General features: G+C 42.6%; 1 protein-coding gene across 2 annotated transcripts; it reads left to right on the top strand.

Annotated features, from left to right (window-relative positions):
* Positions 1-1,010: 1,010 nt before the first annotated feature.
* WIPI2 (WD repeat domain, phosphoinositide interacting 2) lies at positions 1,011-24,328 on the top strand. 2 transcript variants are annotated; one of them, XM_035548930.2, is made up of 12 exons: positions 1,011-1,320; positions 10,443-10,525; positions 14,734-14,903; positions 16,170-16,266; positions 16,890-16,987; positions 17,440-17,532; positions 18,315-18,385; positions 19,287-19,394; positions 20,180-20,344; positions 21,317-21,424; positions 22,655-22,785; positions 23,616-24,328. In XM_035548930.2, the coding sequence occupies exons 1-12, from the start codon at positions 1,247-1,249 to the stop codon at positions 23,726-23,728; spliced, it is 1,311 nt and encodes a 436-aa protein (XP_035404823.1). In that variant the 5' UTR covers positions 1,011-1,246; the 3' UTR covers positions 23,729-24,328. The 2 variants fall into 2 exon arrangements, with proteins under 2 accessions (XP_035404823.1, XP_035404824.1); XM_035548931.2 differs by having other exon boundaries at positions 1,012-1,320; positions 22,655-22,752.
* Positions 24,329-25,699: the final 1,371 nt, after the last annotated feature.

Raw genomic sequence — 25,699 nt, 5'->3', positions numbered from 1 at the left:
ACGAAATCTGTCATCTTATAGCAGGAGAAACCTCCCTGTAGGAGAAGCGGCTTTGTATGGCAGCAGGAGCTGAGGGCCACAGGCAGCAGCTGGGGGTGAGGGTGGGCGATGGTGGGGAGCCCAGGGAGTCCCTTATGTCTTGGGGGACCACCGGCAGCTTGTGTGGGATGGCTCGTGTGTGGCACATGTGTGAGAGGGGATGCTGGAGCCCCCCCAGTTTTGCCAGACCAAGCACCACAGACACCAGCACCCTGCACTCGTTTCCCGGATTAGTTCCCTACAGGAACAAGCCTTTGATTTTGATCCAAGTTTCCAGATTTTCCAGGTTCCCTTGTCCTTGACGGTTGTATTTTATCTCCTGAGGAGCCTCTCCCCGCACCCCAGGGCCCCTGGCTGTCCCCTCCTGCCAGCCGGGCCCCTCAGGGCAGTGCCATTCCGATGCCAGCAGCCCCGAACCCAGCCCGCTGTCCCCTGCTGTCACATCCGCTGAGCCTGGAGGACCTCCGGTGGTACGAGGAGGAACTGCACAGGCACCGGGGGGGCGGCTCCGTGCAGGGCTGGCCGCTCCCACCGCCCGTACGGCGACAACGAGCGGCCGCTGCCTGGGGACAGCGGGAACAACGGGGACGCCGAGCCTCCTCGCTGTCACCCATCCAGCCGCCGACCCCGCTGGGCCCTGCTTAGCTTTACAAAAAAGCTCCTCCACCCCTCCCATCCTCACAGCGGGAACGCTGCGCTCCTCATGTGTCTCCCATCCAGCTGCTGACCCTAGCGGGCCCTGCTTAGCTTCACAAAGCCTCTTCCCCCATCCTCTCAGTGCGGAGGCGGCTCCACTGCGCGCCTCCCCCGTCCGTCTCCCATCCACCCACCGACCCTGCTGGGCCCTGCTTAGCTTCGCAGCAACCCCCCCAACCAAGTTCGGCGCCACCACCCCGCCGCCTGCGCCGCTCCTCCCCCCCGGGGGGGCGGGCGCATGCGCAGAGGCGGGACGGTGGCCGGCGGGGCGGGAGGGCGCATGCGCGGGGCCGCTGCGCCGCCCGCAGCGTAAACAAGGCGCTGGCGGCCATGGGGAGGCCGCGGGTGCGCGGCGGGGGCCGGGGCCGACGGGGCTGAGGCGAGGAGAGGCCGAGCCAGGTCCGGACCGGTCCTCGGTGCAGGGGGGGGCTCCTCCCGGCCCGGCCCGGCCCACAGCCCACCGTCCTCCCTCTCGCCCCCGCCGGCCGGGGGCGGCGAGGCCCGTCCCGTCATGAACTTGGCCGGTCAGAGCGGCGAGGCCGGCAGCGGGCACCTGCTGTTCGCCAACTTCAACCAGGACAACACGTACGGGGCGGCGGGATGCGGGGGGGGGGTGGGGGAGGTCCTGAGGAGGGGAGGCCCGGGGGGCGGAGCAGGCCCTGGGGGGGGGGCTTTAGGGTGGAGGGGGCCCTGAGGAGGGGGGTCCTTGGGGTGGGGGAGGCCCTGAGGGAGGGGGAAAGGCCGTGGAGGGGAAGGTCCTGACAGGGATTTTTTAGGGGGTGAGCGAGGTCTGAGGGGGCAGGTTTTTAGGGGGAGAGATAGGCCCTGGGAAGGGGGTCTTTAGGGTGGGGGGAGACTCTGAGGAGGGGGAAAGGCCCTGGAGGGGGAGGTCCTGACAGGAATTCTTTAGGGGGTGAAGGAGGTCTGAGGGGGCAGGTCTTTAGCGGGTGGGGCAGGCCCTGGGAAGGCGGTCTTTAGGGTGGGGGAGGCCTGAGCTGGGGGTCTTTAGGGTGCTGGATCTTTAGGGCAGGGAAGGCCCTGATGAGGGGGGTCTCTAGGACAGGAGAGGCGCTGAGGAGCTGGACATTTCTCACACACACCGCCACCCCCTGCTGCTTCCACCCCATCCCACTGCAAACGCTCCCATCGCAACTTCTCCCCGAGCTGCCCCGCTGTGGGGCCGGGGCTTGCTTAGTCACTGCAGGAGGGGGTAGGAAGGATCTCACATGTCCCCACCTCTTTGCCCCCAGGGTTGTGTGTGGAGCTGCAGGGTGTGAGGCTACGCTCGCAGGGACACGCAGCCGAGAGCAAAGGCACTGCTTGAGCTGGGCTTGCCGCACAGCGCCTTCTCTCCCTCCCTGGTTGTTGCCCAGGGGAGCTCAGCCTTGCTCTCTGCCACCTCGGGAGTGATAGGGAGGGTGCTGTCTGCTGCTTACTGATGATGCCCAGCCTGTAGGAGAGACCCAAGTCTCCTAGGAGGTACCAGACATAGTCCCGAAGCTCGCTGGTGCTGTCTTTTCATACAGCCCTTTTCTTTTCACCTGCTTTCTCTGGTGAAGCAGCATGCCTTAGGTGTAAAGGTATTTTTATAACTCCATTCTTCTTTTGGGCTTTGATTTTGGAAGAGGCCTTCCTCATATGGTCGTTGAGCTTGCACTTAGCTTCTGTAGTTGGTTTCAATCTACAAAGGGTCAGATTTATGATGCTACACATCCTGCTGTTATTTGACAGTTGCAGTACGTTTGGATCAGAGCATAATAATTTGTACGTGGGGTATTGAAGAGCAATGTTTTTCAGTTCAAGAAGTGCTGGTGGTTGGAAGTGGCGCACTGAAGAAGGATTTGGCTGTTTTAAATGTCAGTGAGATGAAACCGGTGGGAAGGAACCAAAAGAACCTCTGAAAGGAGGAGTTTTATTTTAGGAAGTGAGTAAGAGGAAATGATCTCAAGTTGGCATCACTGGATGTAATCCACATGTGTCGTGGTGACTTTTAAACAACTTGTTTGTTAGTCGTACAAGCGATATCTTGCCCTTGTAAAAGCTTTGACTCTCCTCATCGTGGATCGTAGCGTGTGGGAATGTTGAAGGCAAGAAGATTGGAGAAGGGTCCCGTCAAAGAAGGAAATGCCCTGCTTTTGTGGGTTATTTTGGAGATTCTGGGGTGGAGATGAGCAAATGGAGCTGGATAGACCCGAGGCAGGAGACTTTAACGTATAAGTGACAGGGTGGAGGGAGAGAGTCTTCTGTGCATTTGTAAGTAACTCGTTACCAGTTTAGTGTGTTGATTCAAAGACTTCTGCAAGTCTTTCTTGCATGTTTTTCATCAAGTACCATGCACAGCTCGCTGCCATTCTGCATGTGAAGCACGCCCGTGCTGTGCTCGGACACCATCCATTTTTTACCTATTACCAGATAAAACCAAGTCATCGCAACTGGCAAATCTGTCACCTGTTCCTGTTGTGATTTATAAAGGTCATTATAGAAGTTCTTGAGGTTCCCTGTGCTGTCCAGCTTGGTGTTCTGAAAGCTTTACCACTTCTTCCTTAAAGCAACTGCCTGGTTTTGGTTGCACCTTACCTTTGGCGAGAGCTGTATGTATTTACAGATCGCTGAGTTGTGACAGAAAATATATCTATCTTCTGAACAAAACAGTTCCAGGCTTGCCTTGAGACCAGAACTGAGATTGAAGTAAAACGAAAGCAAATGTAATATAAACTATCTAGGCCTTCCTTAACTTGTACACCTTGAAACATTTCTTTGTGTGATTTATTTTTAGTTTTGAGTTAGGGAGATGGGGAAGGACAAGGGAGTCATGATTTCCTTCTTTTCTAATCCTCAGCTGTGTAACTTCGTTACTTTCCCCTGTTCATTTTCATAAATATCTGAAAGTATTAGTGCCTGTGCTATAGCCAATCTGGTTTTGGTATTCGGCATTCAAGTGTCCATTGTGTAGGTAGAATACACTCTGCGTGTGTCTGTATGTATGTGTGTGTGTATATATAATATACGTAGAACACCCTGAGATGACCTGCGGAGAATTTTGGTGGTGATACAATTATCTTACACGATCCCAATCTGCCCTGTATGTCTCTGTAATTGAAAGTCTTGAAATGTGAAGTCTTTCTTGTCATCTTAGCATCTTTGGGGGTTTCAGATATCCATTTTAGAGACCGTATAACTAGAAAAAGGCTCCTGTTCATATTTTTGTCTCGAAATCATGAGGAACAATTTAAAAGGCCACTTTGTTTCAAAGGAGGCAGATGGATGATGTGGAATAGGCATCCTTTCTTTCTGATAGCGTCTCAGAAGAAATCTAGTCAAGAAAAAAGGAAGTGTAAAACTGTAAGCCTTACACATCCTTGGGAGCAGTTTCTTACCAAAACACTTGTTTGATTTGCTGTACGACCCAAATAACCAAGCTGTGTTGCAGTTCTTAAACTGAGTAGAATTTAGTGGTTGTCCAAGTGTCTTAAACGCAAGTTTTTGATTTATTTATATTTTTTCCACCTATGATATCTCTTAACTTCTTGTTTGAATAGAGAAACAAGAGGTCAGCTGTCTGGGTTTATTGTCATGCTATTATGAGTATCTAGAAGATCACTCTTTACTGGGTGAGAAGAGCTGAAGAGAACTAACTGGGGATTAACTACGCTTCCCCATGCCGGGCCTCAGAAAGCTGACTTTAAACTTGTGTTCCAAGTAAAAGAAGTCCTTTTTGAGCCGGGCAAGGTGAGCAAACGCACGCTGTTTCAGCCAGCGTGTGCAGGGCAAGCTTTGTTTACATCTCACCCGCCAGCAGGGCTCACATCACGTTTTAAGGTGTGTTTCAGTAATTAGAAAACTTGCTGACGGACAAAACTGGACAAAAATGACACTGGTGCAGTGTTATCGCATTCAAGCTTTTACCTTCAGCAAGGTGCCAGCTCCACGCCTGCTCAGATCCGCCCGGCTTACCTAGACAGCAGAGCCAGTTGCTGTGCATCAGAAAAAGATGGTAGTTCTTGCCGGTAAGAATAGGTGTCAGCCTAACCTTTTTTTTGGCTTTAAGGGGGGTTTAATAATTAATTACTGCCTCCTGTAGGAAGGAGGCGAGCTTAGGGATGGGTTTTACTCCGGAAATTGGCTTGCTGGTACTTAAAAGAATATTGCCAACATAAAATTTGCTGTAACTTTTCCCAGTTGTCGGAATTCCTGGTGACTGAAATGTTTTCTTTATCTTGCTTTTAGCTTTCTTTTTTCCTACTTAAGTTTTTTTTTTCATGTTCATTCATAGGTGCTCTATGTAGTGACATTGTCTCGCGGCGTAGTATCTGTTACTACAAGGGTTGTCCTGCCTCTTTACTCCGCGTTGCCTTCAGCTTTATTTACTTGAGGGTTTTGAGTTATTGGCTGGGACTGGAACTCTGCCTGAAAACACTCCACCTCTAAAGCAGCAGAAGCGGACGGTTTGTGGGTTCTCTTTGATATAACATGTTTTCATTCAGTAAAAACGTGGAGAAGGTCGCTTTCAGCCGGTGTTAGCGTGCTCGTTTTGGACCTTAACGCTTCTCCCTGTGAATCAATCATTGCACAACTTGGCACGACGGGCACTCTGACGGAGAGGCAGAAGCTGCAGCTCGCAGATAAAAATGAAGCGACTGGTTTGAAGTCAGGAATCCTAACGGAACCGGGCGGTAGGAGGTTGTCGGTGACCTTGGTGCTAGGTATGTTTCAGCAGTTGCAAATCTTTAATGATAGATATTCGGTAAGAGTGCCGCTTCAATTTGAGTGCTCTTCATGTTACTTCTGGGAGAACTATTATGTTACACATCTCCTTTATGCACTTTAAAGCTTGCGTGAGTCTGTGAGGTGAGCTTAAGTTTTCATAAATATATCCGTGTCCAGTTTTATGGGAAATAGCAAGCTTTTTAACCGAAACGTAACTTGAAGATTTCAAAGTTTACTGTCATCTTTAAAATAGGTAAAACTGTATTTGTGTTGTTACACGTATATTCCCAGAGAAATGCTTTTGGAAAAAAAACCACACAAATATTAACTTAAATGGTTTTCAGGTTCTATTTACAAAAAAAAAAAGTGAAATAATGCAAATCAACAAACTTCAGAGAGGCTTTAATCACCTTTTTAAAAGAAAGTAACCAAGAGACAGCAGTCAGAAACAAAATAGTCACTATAGTTTTGAAAACAGACTACTCACAAAAGGACAAAACAAATCCTTGTGTTTGGGTTTCTAATGAAAACATCGATAATCCTCATTTCCAAGGTCGTCATTAATCTCTGCTTCCATTTATTTATGGAGTTACATGGGACAGGTATCAGTCCATATGGCTGTTCCTGCTGATTAAATCCTACCCTTTTTTTTTGCGTGACTAAATCTATTTGATTTCATATTGTAAGCAAACATTTGTAGTTCTAAAGTTGTATGATATGCTTCTTGTTGCAGAATTTTTATTATAAGTCCCGTACCATGCGAAGTTTGTGTTAAAAATGTCTTCATTTTTATCTTTGTTGTTGAACCACAAGTGGTTAGAGGACCAAGGGTTGGACGCTCAGCATTCACTTCTCTGCTTTTGTTTCTCCTGGGTTCAGGTGTCATTCATTTGTGGTCCTTGAGGACAGCAGAGAGCTTTATTCTAAGGAGGCTTTAAAGCTAAACAGAGAAGGAAAGAGAGAGAGAGAAAGATCGCATAGCTCTTGTGTTCAGGAAAGATAGCTGAGAGAAGCAGTCGCTTGTCACGTTGCTTGCTGTTGTTGCAGTGGAAATATCAGCTGAGGTGGGCTTGCCTGATGGCGCTGGGTGAGAGGGACTGTTGTGCAGTGTGCGTGTGGACAAAAGTGTTCTGAAAGTAGTGATGTTTGCTTGGAGTATGAATTTTCTGTGGTCCCAGCCTATTGCTGCATGTTAAGTAATGGGCTAGTGAGGTCTCCTTGAGCTGTAGCAGCAAATTTGTGTTGTTTTTTTTTTTATAATATAAGAGCAATGGGAAAATCTGTAGGCTTTCAGTGTTACTGATAAATCTCTTGGAATGTATGGGTTTCTGTATTTACCTCCTATCCCAAATACTGACATTCGTGACCTTTCTGTTGAGATGTGTCTATAAGATGTTACAGCTTTGATTCCAGCAGCCATTTGGGAGGCAAAAGTAAAGTTAAGTAGGTTCCTCCAGTAATTCTGTCCTTACGTCATTTCATTGTTTATTGTTTTATTATTCTTTTCCCCCTCTCTATCCTAAGCCTTTGTTCACCAAAGGCTCCTTCCTTAGAAATTTACATTGGATTCGAAATGAGTCGGAACATTAGTATAATGAGACTGTATCATAATGAAAGTAGGTTTAATTAACCGGTTATTTAAAATAGCAATAACTTCTGGAGTCATGTTTGTACTGCAGCTGCAATTGATTTTAATCTTTGAGAGACTTGCCCTTAGTAGAATCATTCTGATTAACGTAGAATCTTCCTGATTAATTATTAAAGTCCTCTATGATATGGAAAGGGGAAAACTGGTTTTCTTTCTTCTGTATGTATATTAAAGAAGCGAAAGAAAACCTGTACCGCTTTCTAACCCATCTGAAAAAACTTGTTTTAAAATAGCCAGAGAGATTGAACCAGCTGATTTCCCACTCTAGGTGAGTGCACTTAGAGCGAATGTCAGCTCCTTGAAATGAATGTGTGAAACATCTCAAAGCACTGTTTGCCTGATGAGGTTAGTTTTAATTATTTATGACAGCCGCTCTTGAAAATGCTTTTAAGATTTATGTGATCGTGGATCAGACAACAGTATTATCTTTGAAAAAAGCGAGTAAACACGGTTTCATAAATCACAGCTATATTGGTAATTTTGTACTGAGTAGAAAACCTTGATGACGAAATGGCTCAAAGTCTACAAATCAGGCTTGTAATAGAGGCTACACATAATAGGCTAAAAAATACCTGTGTGGCATAATGTTAGAAGAAAAAAGCCATTTTTTTTTTCTTTGGATATTGATTTTATTTTCAATTTCAGTCTCTCATCAGCTTCTGAAAATTGGTGATAATAAAGCAGAACGCCCACACTGTAAAAGGAGATTCTGATAAACTACAGTATCTTCTTGTTGGCCACTGTCCATTTGAGCACTAGCTGAATGGCTTATTGATCATTTTTCTTCCCATATGGCTGCACATTTTTAGGAGGTGAGGTAATTTTGCCTAGATACTTGTTTTGTGGGATTTGGTCATTTAGATAGCTATCGAGTGTCTTAAGGGCTTAAGTGTAATATTCGTGTGAGGGAAGATGGGGGATTTAAATCATTATGATTACACCAGTATAACTTAGCCTAGTGGATTCTCTTCCTACGTATAAAAAGCCTTTTTTCCCAATAGTTTAATAAGAAGTAATTTGAGAGTGCCTTAAAGAAAGGAAGGAAAACAAAAAAGCCTTTCAAAACCAAGAATGCTAGCCTAGAAGGAAAATGGTTGGTCTTGTAGTTATGCTTGTATATTGAAACAGGTTTAATTATGCTGACACAAACTGAAACTTTGCTGTGTAAACAGATGTTTTGTGACTTCACCATCACCTTGATCCAGAAAGAAATGATAAAAAGCAGTTGTCATAGATGGGAAGATGGGTTCTGTGCCTTCTTCGTTCTTCTGGCTTTTACTCAGTCTAATGATGTAAATGGAGTGTAGGTAGTCAGTAGGATGAGGAAAATGGGCTTTTTGGTTCCAGTGATACTGTCACTAACACAGTGATGCAGCATTATTTGGTATTTAAAGCTATAAATACAATGCAGGAATCAACTTGGTAGCTGTTTTAGTATATTCTCGGGCAATCTGGAATTCTGCACAAGGAATCCATCCTATGTCTTTTGTAGAACGTTTATATTGCAAGGAGTCTTGTGACTCCATTTATTTTTAACTCGGATGAGTGCTTGTTTACCTCTGAAGTGACAGTTTTAATGTCATTCTGCATTAAACCCTCTTCTGAGGGAAACAATAGATGAGCTAAGAAAAGCAAATGCATAACTTTTTTTTTTTGAATTGCATTTTCATGTTTTTACAGTTTGGATTTTCATCGAGTCGTACAAAAGTAGCTGAGAAAAACAATGCAGAGTCTTCAGCAACTAATCAGATACAGCCTGCAGAACATACCAATTTTGCCTGAATTGTATTTGTATTTTGTATTTTTGTAATATTTGTATTTTACTACATGTAATACTGAATGTATTACAAGGGTGACTTAGAGGAGTAGCAACAAAATTTGGTTTTATTGTAGCTGCTCTGTCTCTAAGCCTAATATCGTTTTTTCCCCTGTTGTGATTATTGCATCTGGAGAAGCTTATTTCTCTTGCCTAGATGGTGCATGTTTTAATTTGAGGGCTTAAATCTTCTTAAGTATAATTTCTTAACCAGACTGTTCCAGTTTGTGTTTTTTGTTTGTTTTGGTTTTTATTTTGCTGGCAGAGAACGTTATACCATCATGCAGAAGTTGATTTTATAACTCGGGATCTTAATTTTGGAGGATAACACTTTTTAGGAACAATTTTTAATCTTCTAGGGACCTTGAAGTCTAAAAAGGGCTCACTTAGGAGCCATGAGAGAAAATACAGGAAGAGCAAGAAATCCAGGGATCTATGTTGTAAATGCAGGACTAATTGTCAGTGCATCTGAAATGGAGAGAAGCATCTTGACGGGCTCAGAAGGGCAATTTGGCACAGTGATGGGCAGGGCTGGGTCTAAGCCTTTTATTGAATGACTTGCCGCAGTTTGGCATATTGAAATGCATCTTACTAGAAATTAATCAGTTTGTTTCCATATGTCCTGACAGTAAAAAAAAAAAAATATATATATATATATATGAACTATAAACATAGTGACGCACTTCTGTACAACTGTATTTACTGCTAATTTTCTTTTTCTATGTCATAAAATCATCCTTCACGTGGGGAGGAGAAAATAAAGTGCCATTGACTGCTGCTTTGGTGTTTAAAGAGCTGCAAGATGAGCCTAAAGGTTTTTTTAGCTAAAAATTTAAGACCTGTCTTTGACTGGAAAAGCAATTGGTCTATGAGCTAAGTGTGAAAATTGAGTAATGGTGGAAAGAAGGGCTTGTAGTCATTTTTTTTAATGTTCTATTGTTAAAATCTGTTTAACATCAGCGACTAGCATTTCTGAGAGCGCCTCTGATTAAAGATTCAGCATGAGTATTTGTACGACTGAGACGTAACAATGTTCTTCGGAGATGCTAGAATATCATCAAGTAAAAACGGAGAAAATTAGAGTTGGCAGTATTTAATTCCTTTTTTTTATATGAAAACTCTCTTGGGGTGGTTGATGAAGGTTACAGTATAAAGTGCAAAAAATCCCCAGACAATCTCACTTGAAAAGGTCTTGCAGGTCACCTCTCGTGGTGAGGCAATGATGTAATTGGTTTGCGTTACATTATTCAGGTCCTCTTTCCTCCACACCGAAGCTTTCAGTTTGTGGGGAATTGTGTAGAGAAATCACCTGTATGAGCTGTAATGTCATCGTATGTGAAGTAGGATTCCACACCTGGGGTAATTCTGAAGCTATTTGGCCTTTTCAGAGTTCAGGCAATTATCTGTCTGATGTTTTTTAATCACGCTCCTTACTGAGCTAACCTAGCTGGAGGTGTAGAATAGGGTAAGAATCTGTCCAGGGGTAATTCACAGCTGATGTAGTTTATGTTCCTGACTGACTTGTTTCTTTTTCAGATCCCTTGCGGTTGGCAGTAAATCAGGCTACAAATTCTTCTCTCTTTCTTCTGTGGACAAATTAGAGCAGATCTATGAATGCAGTGAGTATCTTCTTTTTTCTTCTTTATTCCCTTGGTTGACTTCAGGAAGAGATGACATGTTTCATTTTTTCACGGGTTGTTTGAAGTCACATGAGAGGAACCTTAAGTGTATGATGAAATAACACACAAACACAAAACAATTGATTGCTGGCAGGGTAAAACCATGTCAGCGTTACATATTTAAATTTAGCTGGTATCCTGTGAAATTTGGTAATAGCCAAGAGAACAGCTCTTTGCTTTTCTGATTTTGATGACCAGTAGCAAGGTAACATAGCATCTGGGTATAAAAAAGTCTGCTTGTGCAGGTGGCTTTTGGGTCTTTATACTGGCTGTTGGGGCAGGCAACCACTAATATACTTTTATCAAAAAATACAAAGCCTTATTTTTTTAAATCCTAATCTTTGAACGTGATAGCTGCAACTTTACTCATCCAAAGTGTTGAACTATCTGAATTCCAGTAACTGATTACCGTAAAGTAGGATATGAGATGCCATGGAGGGAAGCCTTGAGAAGGGGATACCCCTGTTTTGCCAATTGTTTGTCCTCATCTTTTTTTTTTTTTTTTGAGGTGATAGTGAGAATACTGGGAATGTTATGCATGAGTATCCATACTTTGGTATAAACTCCATGCGAACAGTGCCCGTAGCTGAGATGTCAGTGTTTATGCTAGGATCTTACTGGATCATGCCACACAACAGAGTGGTCTTCAGACTCCATTCCTGAAGTGACCTGACTCTGTGGCATCTTAAATTTGAAAATGGTGTGTGACTCAGATCACCTATTATCTCTGACAGCCTGTTTCTGTGTACAGTTAATGGAGAGAAGTAATTGTGGAGTTCAAATTAGGTACCCGTGGTCAGGTTAAATTGGGTTGCAGCTCCATCTGCCTGCTTGAGTCATGGTCTGGTTGTACCGGTTAATGGGTGCCTTGAATTCCATTTTGTGCTGTTGAATTTAGGTACCTGACTTCTGTAGTATGGTAGGCACTTGGAGTATCTGGCCTGATATGACCCCCAGAGGCTCGGCGAAGATGACTCCTGTTACGTGAGACACTGAATAAACATACTGAGGGAGGCTGAACTGAACTTTACTGAACTGCTTCTTCTCGGTAGTCACGGAAAGAAAAAGTACAGATGGGATAAAGGTTGCTCATAGGGCGTACAACATCTGCAGCACATCGAAGTGTTTGACATTTCTTATATGCAGCTAAATAATTTTCAGTCTTGGGCTTGCCAGCCATGCGTGTTTAAGGCTGTAGCCTTGGCCTGGGGCTGGAGGGTGTTCTGGGTACCTCCTGTCAGCAAGGAAAGGTATTTTGAGGGCTCGCCATCACGCACGGCCCCTCAGTTCACTTTGTAAGGGGTTCTAAAGAGTTAGCATCGTTTTGGGTGAGCATTTTTAAGGACCCCTCTCTTCCCATGTGGCTGGTCTGCAAGTTCTCGGGTAGGTGACTGAAGTAAACTATAAAATATGCTCTGACTGTCCTGTGTCTGAAAAAACAACTGAAAGAATGGGAAGCCTCTTTGTCTGCTCCCATCACTGACTTTTACCGTGACTATAAATCACCTAACTCCCCGCTCAGTTGATCCATCTGTAGAAAAAAGTATTATATCGGAGGGTGCTGTAAGGCTTAATGAATGTTTATAATTTGCTTCATGTTCCTGGATTAAAAATGGAATAAAAGCACAGCTGATCGTAATCTAGCTGGTTCTAACCAGCTCTTGTCTGTGATGCTGCCTGCTTGTGTTTATGAAACTGTAATCTTGTTACGTATTTGCTTGTTCTTCCCTCGCTGCTGCTGCTTAAATCAGTTTGCAGTTCTGCTCTTTGTTCTTGCTGTGTTTTCGGTCTGAGTTGCTGGTAATCCTCGCTTGTATAGCGTAAAGGAGAGAATACAAATGGGGTGAAAAAGAAAACCTGATGAACAGCATTGCGATAGAACTTAACTGGTGCTATTAAAAATATGATTAATTTAGGTCAGCTGGACATAGGGTGTGCAGTACAGCCTGGTACTTCACTCGAATGGTTGCTCATTAGGAAGTGTACATGACTTGGCAGTTGTGAAGGGATTTTTAATCACTTCTTCCTGTTAGGGGAAGACAAAGAAACAGGGGTGCATCCTGTATTTTTAAAGTGAATTTAATTAAAAGACTATCACAAAGCCTTTCTCTCAAAAGTGACCGTATTATAGTGTAGTAAGTATCTTTATGCTGCGACTCTAGGAATGTCTCCACTTTTTAGGTGTTTTCCTTGTTGAAAATTTGGTTCTGTTTTTTTTTTTTGCCTTGCCTGTAGCAGCTTAATTCTTGACAGTGCTCTTGCATGCCTTTCTTGCTGGCTAATCTGCATCAGTGCAGTGTGGGACAGCACTTCCATTTGATCTCTGCTATTGTTCCTACTCTGAAATACCAGTTCTCCTGCCTTCCTGGGAGTGCAACAAGTCCCAGCAGCTGTCTCTAAACATGGTTGCCCCTGAATGGGAAAAGAAACTGACTATTCCACCTAGCCCCCAAGGAGCGGGGAGCAATCAGGCTCTGGTTTTGGGTCTTTGTGTGCCAGTCTTCTCTGACTCTTGTAAAAGGATACCATTAGTATGAAGGACTCCAAGCCTAGATGGAAAGCTGATAACCTATGCTGTAAAATGTTTGAGAACCTTTCATGTTACTTGTGTGGTTCAAGGAGCATGGAGTTTTGCATTTGAAGTCTATGCGTGTGGTTATTGAAGTGGATTTTTCTATTACTCTTTTTCATGTGTTGTATGTGACATCAGGAAAGTGGAGAATAATTCCTTGAAAACAAAGTCGTTTCTAAAATGCATTATGCCTCTTGCGAAAGTGAGGAAATTGAATTTTCAAAGCCTCTGTGAACAGTTTTGTCTTCTTTAGAAAAATACCATATTGTATATTAGATTTGGATAAAAGTCAATTATGTTGCATGGAAGACTGAAAATGTGTAGTATAAACCTGCTCCTTTGCCACAAGAAGGCTCTTGCTTTCTTGTGCTCAATCACTCTTGCTCTCATGTACAGAATTAAATATTTTCAGTTCTTTTTCTTGAAATAACTGCTTTCTTTGGGCGCTTTCAAAACAGATGTGTCACACGGTGGTGGCATTGCAATGTGCTGAGAGTGTAAGAACTTTTTTCAGGGAATTCCTGTCTTAGGTGATGAGAACAGCGCCAATTGAAGCCTTCAGAAATAAGGTTATTTATTTATTTTTGAATTTATTTTCTGGCAGTTTTACTGTTTTGAGACCTGTTAGGCATTGACCTGATCCAGACACTGATTTCTGAGAAGTTCGGTTGTTTCCACGGATCAATGCCAAAGGCTCCAGTTGCTTACCTTGCTTCCTTCCTGTAAGGGAAGGGCAGATGTAGCCAGCAGCTGTGGGCGAGCTGCAGAGACTGGGAAAGCTCTCCCGCTTTCTCATGACATGCAATAGCTTTTTGCACGTTCTGCTTTAGTCTCAAAAGCATACGTACGGCTAGCTTTGTGTCAGGCTGGCATTTATCCAGCAAGGGAGTAGGCTCTCTGTTTTCTTTGACTTTTCAAGTGCTCAGAGTGCCACCATAATGGTTTGAAGTGTGTTTGTTGATTGCCTGGAGAGCTGTGAAGGCTGTCGGGGGTGGGGGGGTGTTCAGAGGAAAATTTCACAAGAGGGGAAAACAGAAGTGCTGGGGTAACTGGTGGTGGGACTTTGGAACAAATGAGATTTCCAGCTTCTTTGAGTAATCTTTTTTTTCCTTCATGGAGACGTGCAGAAACTTTTTTTGTCATCAGAAATCTTTCCGTGAGTAGCATTGCCTTAGGGGGGAAAAAAAGGGAACACCGATGCTTACCTAGATTTCTGCAGAGATAATAGAAGATTATAAGATTCTGGAACTTGACAACTTGATTTTTTGTCTCCTTGATGTTTGTTTTTTTTCAGTTGCATCTTGGCACACCAGGGAGTAGACACTTCTCAGTCACAAACTTCTGTGACTCCCAGGGGAAAAAAAATGGCCTTTGTGAATTGGCATTCACTGAGTAGATTTTCTGCTTTAGAAACCTGTCCTGTGTCCTGCCGTAACTCTGAGCTGTTGTGCCAGAATGATTGTGTTCTTAAACTGTATTTTCTTAGATGGTATTTCCTATTAATACACACACATCGTTGTCCTTCCCTGAAATCTCACCTGCATTTTGTTTCCTTTCCCTTACTGTAATTCCTCAGCTGACACAGAAGATGTGTGCATTGTGGAGAGGCTGTTCTCCAGTAGTCTGGTGGCCATAGTCAGCCTTAAGGCTCCACGCAAGCTGAAAGTTTGTCACTTTAAGAAGGGGACAGAGATTTGCAACTACAGTTACTCCAACACCATCTTGGCTGTCAAACTCAATAGGCAGGTGAGTGATAATTTAAGTGAAAACAAAGGGGAGGGGTTGTGGGCCTTGTTCTGGCACTTTCTGGTGTTTTTTCCTTTGGTGACGGAATTGCTGTTTGAAATTAATTCTTACTTTTCCGACTGTAGCTTCCATAAAATTTTATGGCATCTGAGTTACCGTATTTGATTAAGAATTTTTGGTTCTGTGTCTGTTTCGTTAGAAAGAACGTCGTGAGTAACCTGGTCTGACCTCATGGCTGATCCTGTTTTGAGCAGGAGGTTGTCTGGAGACCTGCCACGGTCCCTTTCAACCAGAATCGTCCTGTGATCCGAATTGTAAAAGTAGCTGAAGCCAACAGCTTCTGCTTGGGACAAAACTTCAAATTCTGTTCACTTTTTTGTAATGTTTTTAAATATAATTTGATTTTTTAAGAAAATGTTATCACTGAACTGGTGAAGTCTTTGAGCTAGGTGGGTACTAAGTAGTACTAAGTCATTGGTAGGCTCTTCTGCAAATAGAGTTTTCTGTCTTTAACTAGGTCATTCAAAGTAGAAAAAATGGCATCTGAAGGATGAAGTCATCTTAGTGTCCATCCCCACCCTCAAAATCAGGGGTGAGAGAATGGGATTCCTGTTTAAAATCGTAAGGGAAAGAGTGGCTGATTTGACTTCTGGCATTGTGAGGTAGTGCTAAATGAACAATGTCTTGTGAGACAGTCATCCAGATGTAGTCACCAAAGGGTAAATGAGATGCTGAAGAACTTAATTTAAAACAAAAAAAGTCCTCACAATTGACTGTGAGTAATTACAAATGAGTGTGAGTGAGTAATAGGGTCTATAAATGGTTTTAAAAAGCCTTGTATATTTTTGTTTAGCCAAAGCAGGAAATTGGGCCCACATGTGAATTGGCCTCTTGGGGGCGGGGAAATACATATGGGCAGGTAAAGAATAAGAATGAAATAGGTGTAGGTGAAGGTTTCTGGCTTGTTGACTTGATCTAGTAATACAAATAATTTTCATTTAAATCAATTTATACTAGCATGGTTGAGAAAAGTCGAGCGCACTGGTCAGTTCAAGTGACCGAGTGTAGTATTGCGCTGTTGAAGCCTTGCCAAGAGATGTATCTTGTGCATCTTCTGTCAGACTCTTATTTCTTCCCATCAGGTGGGTACAACCTTTTCTGTATTGGAAGGTACCTACTGCATTTTGGATACAGTTTTTTTTATAGGGTCGATAGCTCCATATAAACCCTCTCTTCATGCCACTATTTCATCTTCCCCACATCTAGAGGCTGATAGTATGTCTGGAAGAGTCTCTATACATACACAACATACGAGACATGAAGGTGTTGCATACAATCCGGGAGACACCTCCCAATCCTGCAGGTAAGGCAATCCTGTTCTCAGAGGTTAGTGTTAGTCTGAAAAGTGTGTTATGTCTGCACATGACATTTCCAACATGGAACTGTAGCACTGTTAGTTCTGTTTCCAAATGAAAATTATAATTAAATATGTGAGCGTTGGCTTAAAGCCTACCCATTCGATCCCACGAGGCTTCCAAGAACAAACAGCAGACTGCCTTAAACTGCTTTCTCCCGGTATTCTGGTCTAGTGCTTATGGTTGCAATCTTAGATCAGAAGGAAGTAATACAGATACATACAAGCTACATGTTGCCAGCACTTGGTACAGTTAAAAACTGTGTCAGGTTGATGCTTTAGGAGTCAGGACAAACCTGGGCATTTCTTCTACTTCATTGGTTACTGTAGCTCTGACAGTATTTTACTTTCTATTAGGCTTTGTTAGTAATTGTGTTGAACAGATGCATTGCAGGTTGACTATTGAGATTTTGTTCATCCTTGTTCTATGTCTGTTGGTACACTGTAAGGATGATTTGAGTTGATCTTTGCAATATTGGAACATAGAAAGCTTTGTTGTATAAGTTTTGGAATTTGCCTTATTCTAACCATTGTTTGTTTGCTTTTTTTATGTTGTTCTAAATTCCCTCTAGGGTTGTGTGCTTTATCAATAAATAATGACAACTGCTACCTGGCCTATCCAGGGAGTGCAACTATTGGAGAAGTACAGGTCTTTGACACCATCAATCTGGTAAGGGTCTTTGTGCATGCTGTTTCATTTTCTAACGATGCAGTTTTTGGAAATAGTTTGAATTGTTCAGAGAAGAATTACTAGGCACTTGGGTCCATCCACGACAATTTGCAGTATCCATTACACCTAGGCGTCACAGAATGTCAACAAAGGGAAATAAGACTTAGCTTTGAGAAGAGTTGAGCAAATGAGTGGAGCAGATAGATGGACAGTCACTTCTTTTTTGAATTGTCTTTAAGTAGCCTGCTGCTACTTGAACTCTCTATGCATATGCTTCAGTAATAATTTCGTGTACTTTTGCTTAGTAGTTACTGAAACAGATTGAAGCAGTTGTCCATAAATAAGGCTCATATTCGCCCTGACAGCTCTTACATATGCAGGCTTAAGCTGTGAACATGTAGCTTTTAACCTGTGCTTTACTAAGGTTCTATTTTATCGTTTTGCTCCTGCAGAGAGCTGCTAATATGATCCCAGCTCATGATAGTCCCTTGGCTGCTTTGGCTTTTGACGCAAGTGGTACTAAACTTGCCACTGCATCAGAAAAGGTAAGACATCTTTTTATTGACTTGCCAGCAATGATAAACCTACTTAAAATGGTCTAAACAAATTTCATTTTTAAGCATGCACAGCACCATGTGCAAGTGCCAAAAAAGAAGTCTTAAAGTTATAACGACAAATCTAAGTTTAAAAACTGTTAATGATGTTTGACATAACTTCCATGCTGTGAAATGCTGGATAATAAGGTTATTTAAATTTTAATCTGGCTGTAATCAGGGCAGTCCTCCAAGTATTTTTCCCATTAGTGTGGGATGCATACTAGAAATCAGTTGCATTCCTTTGATGCTATCTTCCTAATGAAAACAAGACAGTTAAAGTCAAAAGAGAGAATTGTTTTGCCTGACTTTTGGTACATGATGACAAATGGTCTATCCGAACCGTGTAAATTACAAAGTGTGAAGCCTCTGTTCCTTGGATAATAAGCTTAAACTACGCAGATGTAACGTGATTTCACCTGATAAAGACACAAAGACATCCAGGTAACTATACTTGTGGGTAAAGTGATCATTTTCATGATAAAGATTAATAAGAGGAGCTGTTCTTGATGCAAAGCTTTGTACTGTACATTAGTAGCTCCCACCTTATAGTTTCTCTGTTCTTCAAACACATCCTTCAAACAAGCTCCAAAAATATTTAATGCTAGTATGTGGGGTGCATCAACTATGGTAAGTTAACAGCAGAATGGTCTGTACTCTGCTCACCAGAGCTAATGCACAGTGCACAAACTTGAAATGATAATGAAAGATTTTATTTTTTCTTCCCCTTCCAGGGGACAGTGATAAGAGTGTTTTCCATTCCAGAAGGACAGAAACTCTTTGAATTCCGGAGAGGAGTGAAGAGGTAAAGTTCAGCCAGGGTAGTTATCTGAAGCTCATTCTTTACAGTAGATCTCCGGTATGCTCTGCAGTTGAGCTATCATCCTAATTCTTGCCTGTTGTCATCTTCCTCTATCCCTGCCTGTACGCTTGTAACACTTGCAGTTTGAACGTCTTCCAACTTTAGATTTGCCTGTTCTGTGAATCAGTCCTGCCAGAATTGTACTTCCTCTTGCATTTTAAAAATTCACTGGTAAAGGAACTTGTTCAAAGTGGGCCACCTTTTGTACAATACTGTATTCTTATGGCAAGTGGAATCAGTGTGTATAATCTTCTTGCTCTTCTAAATCCTGCCAGCACTGGGGCCGTTGAAAGTCGTTGTGACACGGTACTGTAGCTTGTGGTAGCAGTAGCTCTGTAGCTCTAATATACTTTATGCAGAGGTAAGAGTGAGTTCAGATTTTTACTAGATGACCGCCAATGTCTGGTATACGTCAGTTAAATGTCATTAGGGGGAATCTTGCTCTTGAAGTGCATTAAGAAGGTATCAGAGAATGCTTACTATGGAGTTACTTTTTTTTATTTACAAAGCATTGGTGACTGAGGAATCTGCTTAATTATTAAGCCATATGCTTTGGCTTAATTACAAGTCACATGCTCTTCTTCTGAGAGAAATTGCAGGTGATTTTACTCTGCAGCCACAGTCCCTCCTAGCTCTTGCAGTACAACTGGTGTGAACACTACAGAGCTCCTGAGTGGTGAATGTGCAGAAGGACTCCTACCTACCAAAACAGAGGAATAATATTCTCATTTAAATCAGTTCCCATGAGTCACTTAACAGTAGCTTTTGCTTTTAGCAGTTAGTGCATCATTAGAATGTCAAAAATAATGCTTCAATGTTTTTTCTTTGTTTCTTTTACACCTAGGTGTGTGAGCATCTGTTCATTGGCTTTCAGCATGGACGGCATGTTTCTGTCTGCATCCAGTAACACGGAGACAGTGCATATCTTCAAACTTGAGACTGTGAAAGAAAAGTAGGTTTCAGAGGTGCCGTAGATTTTTTTTTTTTTTTTTTTTTTTTCCCCAAGGAAAAGGCTTGCAAATTGGAGAAAACTCTTGCTGTTGAGTATAGTCAAAGTGTGGACAGACTTCCTTTGAACACTTTAATAATGTAAAGGGCGTTGTCGGTTATGAATCAGCAGCTGCCCCTGATGTGCATGCTGTTCTCCTAATGAATAGGAGAAGTATTTCTGACAAAGGGGAATTGGGCATCCTTGGCAGAGAAATGTGGGGGCAGTTTAACGTTTTTCAATTGCATTTGTTTTTTATCTCTTCTGACATCCATATGGGAAGATGTATCTCAACAATATCTTCCAGCTGCCTATAGGGCTTTAAAAGGCACCATGTTGTAAAATGTTCCTATTTATGGTTTGAGAAGAGTCTTATATTTTTGTGTAAGTCATTAGAGACAGTGGTTGGTTACTGATTAAGCAGTTGAATAAAATCTTGAAGTTTAGCACCTTGTAATAGATCTCACTCTTGTATAATAACCGTTATGAAATACAGTTGTAAAAACAGAAGTATCAATTTACAATAGAACATGTTTTAGCAACAGGCTGAGAGTATTACAGAACACACCGTGCCCTGTAGCGTAAATGGAGTACATTGAGTTCTCAAGGGTGTTCCTTATCTCTGAAGAAAAACAAGTAATATCTTTGAAAATGAAAAGACGTTTCAAAATGTTTGTGCACCTTTCTCTCCAATGTGAAGTCAAAGTTGGACATGATTTTCTGTTTTTTTTTCTTCTTCTATACTGTAGACCTCAGGAAGAGCCTACAACCTGGACAGGTTACTTTGGAAAAGTGCTGATGGCCTCAACAAGCTATCTGCCTTCACAAGTAACAGAAATGTTCAACCAGGGTAGAGCCTTTGCTACAGTCCGCCTGCCGTTCTGTGGGCACAAAAACATCTGTGCACTTGCCACGTGAGTAAAGAAACGGAGCTTGCATTCACCACCCACTGGGTCACCACGCTGAGCTATGCAGAGGCTGACACTGGGGGACGCACCTCATCTCCAGCAAAGTGGGTAGTACGCAGAGCAGTGGGTCACCTGTAGTGCTTTCAAAGCCTCTGCTGGTTTAAAAGCTGTATGGTGGAGCTAACATCTCACAGCCCTTTGAGGAGGAGAGGGGAAAGACGTAATATTTGGAACAGCAACAGACAATTTCTAAGTGTTGTTTAAAGATGTCTTTTCTTTTTGAAAGAAGGCTGTTGAGAACAGATGCATAGGCTTAAGGCATTTGCTTCTATTAGCGCTAGGGGAAATAATGCTGTATTTTGTGTTAGTTGCAAAATAAGGCAGTCCAGAGTAACGGTTAAAGAAATCTTTGAAAGCATGTTCCTGTTGTTCTTGTCTCTAAAACTGTATAGCATTCATTACATTTAGTTCGTAACTTTATTCTGCCTTCACCAAAGGGCAGGGCCTGTTTGGCACAGCTACCAAAGCAATAACCTAAGCAGTAGTGAACTTTTTGGTGTGTTTCTGTAGATTCTATGCTAAATTGATTTCACGTTCTTGTTCTCCCCTCTGATCTCAAAGCACGCTTTAAGCAATAATTAAACGTTGTAACAGTTCTGAAATAAGTAAATACTTCACATTAGAATATTTGTCTCTGGAGTTGCACAAAGCTGGTAAAATGATGGTAACGTCTTGATTTGCTTTCCTGAGTTATGTATAAGTTGCTTGATTCCCATAGCATCCTATTAGCTCCACATTGTGATTATGCCTTGCTTTCATATATGCAGTTGTTTCCTAGGTGCTCAGTCTATGCAACTGTTAACAATATTCCTTATCTAGAAGCAACTGTGGAAAATAGTGGCTTAAAACCTCAGGAGGGGAGTAGAGTTTGCTGATATGAAACTCGAGCTTTTACTAATCTCCCATAAATCTTTTTAGAATCCAGAAGATCCCTCGGTTATTGGTGGGAGCTGCTGATGGGTATCTCTACATGTACAACCTAGACCCCCAAGAAGGAGGAGAGTGCACACTAATGAAGCAGCACAAGTAAGTCTGCACTAGCTGAGGACTGATGTCTTTTATTTCTTCACAGAATCTGCTTTGTTCTTAAACTTAGTTTCATGCTGCAGAAGTCTAACTTAGAGCTCATTTCTTTAACCTATTTTTTTTCAAACCTCTGACATGAATGAGTAACTTCAGAATCCCCCCGGGCCTTCCTTCGTAATATCTTCTACACTAAGCACTGCTTTTCCAGCAGAAACTTAACACTGTCCGACTGCAGTGAAAAATCAATCGCTGTTAGCTGTACGATCCTATTTCCTCTTACTAGGCAGTTTGAGTTGAGTTACTTTGACAAGAACTTGAAACGTCTGACACCATCCTCTTCATCAATAAGTGCAGTGATTACAGAGATGAGAATGTGTAACTCTGGCTTCGCACAGGGGAATCTGGCCTATGAAATTTTATCTGTATTCTTTCTACAGGTGTCCTTACTAAACTTCCTTGCCTATAGGCCAGTGAAATAATGTTTTGTAGCAGTACTGTAGAAGACTTAAGGAAAATATGACAAGGCCTTGTTATTTTTTATGAGGTTTGAAGGGAACAGATAGGGTAGTACAGTTGGATTACTTACACGATCAATCATAGACTTAAAGCCAAAAATTTATGATGACAATTCAGGTTTGCAACTTTGGTCAAGTCTACAATACTGGTTAAAAATAATATCCTTATCTGAACACTTTAAGACATGATCTCTAGTTTCATTTGTAAACAAAGTGAAGTCTGGTAAAGAGAAGCTTTTATCAAGTTTGTAATAGCTGAAAATCTCTAACACCTTCACTAGAGTGTTTTCCAGGATATGTATATGAAGCAACAGCTTCTGCTGTGGGCAGAATTCAAGAAATAATCTGTAACCGTGCTGATAGGAATGACTTTTTAATTTTTTTCTTTAAAATATGCACTATTCTTTTGAGTCTTTTTCTTCCTAGCATCAGTTACCAGGGTTTAGGTCATGATGCCATCTCAGAGGCAAACATGTTGCTGATGTGTATTCGGTTTTAACTATGAAGTATATTCACAGAGATGCCTCTTGACAGTCCTCTGGAATCTCTCTCGCATTATGACAGAGCACAGGCAATTGGAAAAGATAACTGCCATCCCTGAAGGGATCGTATCCCTCCTGTTGTATGTGTATGTGTATTCTTGCGTAGCTGTCAAGTAAAGCTGTGTTATGTCTAGGCAGATCACCTCTCCAACTAACCTTTCTCTGCTTGGTAGGCTTGATGGCAGCATGGAGCCAGCCAACGAAATCCTGGAGTCTGCATCCCACGACCGGCCGTTGGTAGCACAGACGTACAGTGCTGCTGTGACTAAAGGTACATATGTGCCTTCCTCACCCACAAGGCATGGTAAGGAGAAGGCTGGAAATGGGGCAGGGAGCACCTCTGCATATTGCATCATTCTAGATGGCTGCATGAGCTCATCTGCTTCAACACTGAGCTTTTCATAGCTATGAGCGTGATGTGAAGCACTGGTGAGTGGCTGGAAAAGAGCACTTGTGATGTTCAGTAGCCTCCTATAGATAAACTGCTCATCTTCACTACTTTCTGGGTAGAGCCTTGTCTCAATTTGTGGTCAATTACTTCAGTAATAGTTGCAGTACTTGCTGAATGGTTCTTCAGATGCTGTAATGCAATTATTTCATGCAGGAGGTCTGGGTGCAGAACAAAGTATCTGAATTACAATCATGGGGGTTCTTTTAGGTTGTTTTTTTGGTTGTTAAGTGCTCTTACAGTTCCGTTTTGGGAACTGTGACCTTTTAGCTTGCCTTGCTGTTCTGTGAAATTGAAAGGTTCAGTATTTATTTAATGCTGGAGTTCCAAGTGAGTAGAGCCTGTGCATACAGCTCTTACCATCTTAGTATAGCACTCAGGTTGGTGCTCCAACTGCACATACAGTGGCTCAATACAGCAGTTGCAGCTGTAATGAAAGGGTGGAGGGTGCAGAAACATCAGTCTGCCTAAAGCAACAGTGTGCCTTGCACACAGGCGGAGTAGCTGCGAAGTTTGATCACAAACCGCTCTTTGCTTGGAGAAACATGGTCATGATGAAGGCAAACATAGGGTGGCAGTGAAACTGTTGCAAATAACGTCTGGTACTTCAGCTGGAATCCCTGACTCTGTTGGATCCAAGCCTTAGTTTGCCGGTCTGATCGTTGAACTAATCCCTTTCTCTGCAGCCTATACGGAAGACCTGGGTGCTGTGGGTGGAGCTTGCCTGGAAGATGAAACCAACTCGCTCAGATTGGATGAAGACAGTGAGCATCCCCCCATGATCCTTCGGACAGACTGAACTTTGACCTGTGAACTCACTCCTGAAGCAGAGAACACTGGCTTGATGTTTCTTGAGGAATCTCGTGTTATGCTGCTATGAACTTTGACATGAGTTGGGAGAGAGGATGACAGACTCTTACAGTTTTAAGTCGTAGCTGTAGTTCTAATTCTATACCATTGGAAAAATATATGGTTTTCAATTCAGTGGCTTTTAATCTTGCTTATCTATTTTAGCTGTGTTTTTTTGTTGTTTTTTTTTGTTGCCAAAACCTGCTGTTTGTGCAGCCCTCGGAGCCTACTAGCTTTGCATGCGTTCATGTGCCAAGCAAGCATAGGAGGGGGAGAGAGAGAGAGAGAAGCCACTTTATAACAAACTCAAGTTTGTATTTTTTTTTATATATGTATATAATATTTAGCTTATATAAGGAAGGAGTAGAGAAGTGGTTCTGGAAGCTGAGATTAGTTCTGCACTGACAAAGGTCCAAATGGTTTCCTGTGCATGGGCTTGCAGGCATACCTAGTGACTGACATGCAATCTTTCAAATGCATCGGCCTGTTTTTGGGTTCTCCCTCCCCTTTCCTGGACCATTTTGTTAATTAAAATTCCTTCTGAATGTTGTGTATTTGTGGGAGTGTTCTGTTTGTTGGGATGGAAAACTGGAAACGTTTCCCTGCATGAGGGTGTAGAATACAGAAAGTGCCTTTACAGGGAAGAGAAAAAAAATTGCTGTAGGAAGAAAGCTAGAATGAAGAAGGAATTGCTAGAGACTTGTTTCACACCTATAGTACTCGGGTGTCTGTAGCCGATGGTAGCTGTTGTTTGGTTTTGTTGGTTTTTTCTTTTAGAAAAAGACTTCAGATGCACTTTCTCTCCTGTCAGTTGTTCTGTTTCCTTGGCAGAGTAGCAATAACCTTTTTTATACTTTTCTTAATTATCCAAAGCAATGATTCTGTCAGGCTGGATAGAAGTCACTGCAGAGTATGGCAGCCCCGTTACTTAAAACAGCCTTAAGGTTTTCAGCTGGAGGGTGTAACTGTTAATTCTTGCTTCTCTTCAGTCTGGGGCTGAGCATACTGCTCCAATGGTGAAGGTTCTGGACTTTTTTTCCAGATACTGATGTAAATATAAATGATTTTGAAAGAATTCTCTTCTAGGTTCTGTTTTGTTGGATAATCATGCTCCTGTTTTAATTTCTCCTTCTGTTGGAGTACCTCTTGTGATAGTCTCCAAGGACTGGTTTTCTTTGGCAGCTTTGGAATAAATCCTTAGCTGCCTTGACCGTGGCTAGGGCTGTCCAAGGCTGAGCAGTGCTGCAGTCTATTTTTAGGGTTGTAATGTGCCTTCTCTTAAGTCTTGGATAACAGGTAGTGAGTAAATGATTAGCAAAGTACTTGGTGAGTGTTACTTCACCTTGCCAAAGTGAGCCTGCTTTGCCTTTTGCGTAGTAATATGGGATGCTTCCTTTGCTCTGACTACTTACAAAGAAATACAGATAGAAATAGACAAGGAAATTGCAGATCTTGAAAGCAGGATGGGGCCTGGACTGAACTGAGTATTCCAGCTGTTGGTGAACTCCTTACCAAACTTAGATGGTAGGGTGCTTTTGGGATTTGGTACTGTTAACAAGGCTTCTGTCAAGCAATAGCGGGCAGTGGCTGTTGTCCCCCGAGCCCTGTGTGGGTAAGGTAGGCTTTCCCCTTCATCGAAAAAAGCAGAAGGTGACGATAGCCCCTGCCAAAGAGAGCTGCCCGTATCGGTGAGGCTGCTGTTAGTGTGCGCAGATGTTCTTAGACAAACATGTGGGAGAGAAGGGATCAGGCTTGTTTACTCACTGGAAACCTTTGACCGTCCTAAATAGTTGGCTGGATTGGCTTGTGGCATCCTCTCCAGAATCCAGCACGTTCAAAGCAAACTGCTGAGCCATGCTGAAATCTCGTTTAGTCTCTTGAATTTAAGCTCTGGCTGACAACTAAATTCCGTAGTCTGGAA

The sequence above is a fragment of the Cygnus atratus genome, chromosome 15 (genome assembly GCF_013377495.2).
Source record: "Cygnus atratus isolate AKBS03 ecotype Queensland, Australia chromosome 15, CAtr_DNAZoo_HiC_assembly, whole genome shotgun sequence".
NCBI classification, from domain to species: Eukaryota; Metazoa; Chordata; class Aves; order Anseriformes; family Anatidae; genus Cygnus; species Cygnus atratus.
This window is presented reverse-complemented; position numbering and strand designations above follow the sequence as displayed.

Coding starts and splice junctions, on each gene's coding strand:
- WIPI2 (XM_035548930.2), top strand. CDS start 1,247: ATGAACTTGGCCGGTCAGAGCGGCGAGGCCGGCAGCGGGCACCTGCTG. Junction 16,988..17,439: donor TCTTTGACACCATCAATCTG/GTAAGGGTCTTT, acceptor TTGCTCCTGCAG/AGAGCTGCTAATATGATCCC. Junction 18,386..19,286: donor TTCCGGAGAGGAGTGAAGAG/GTAAAGTTCAGC, acceptor TTTTACACCTAG/GTGTGTGAGCATCTGTTCAT.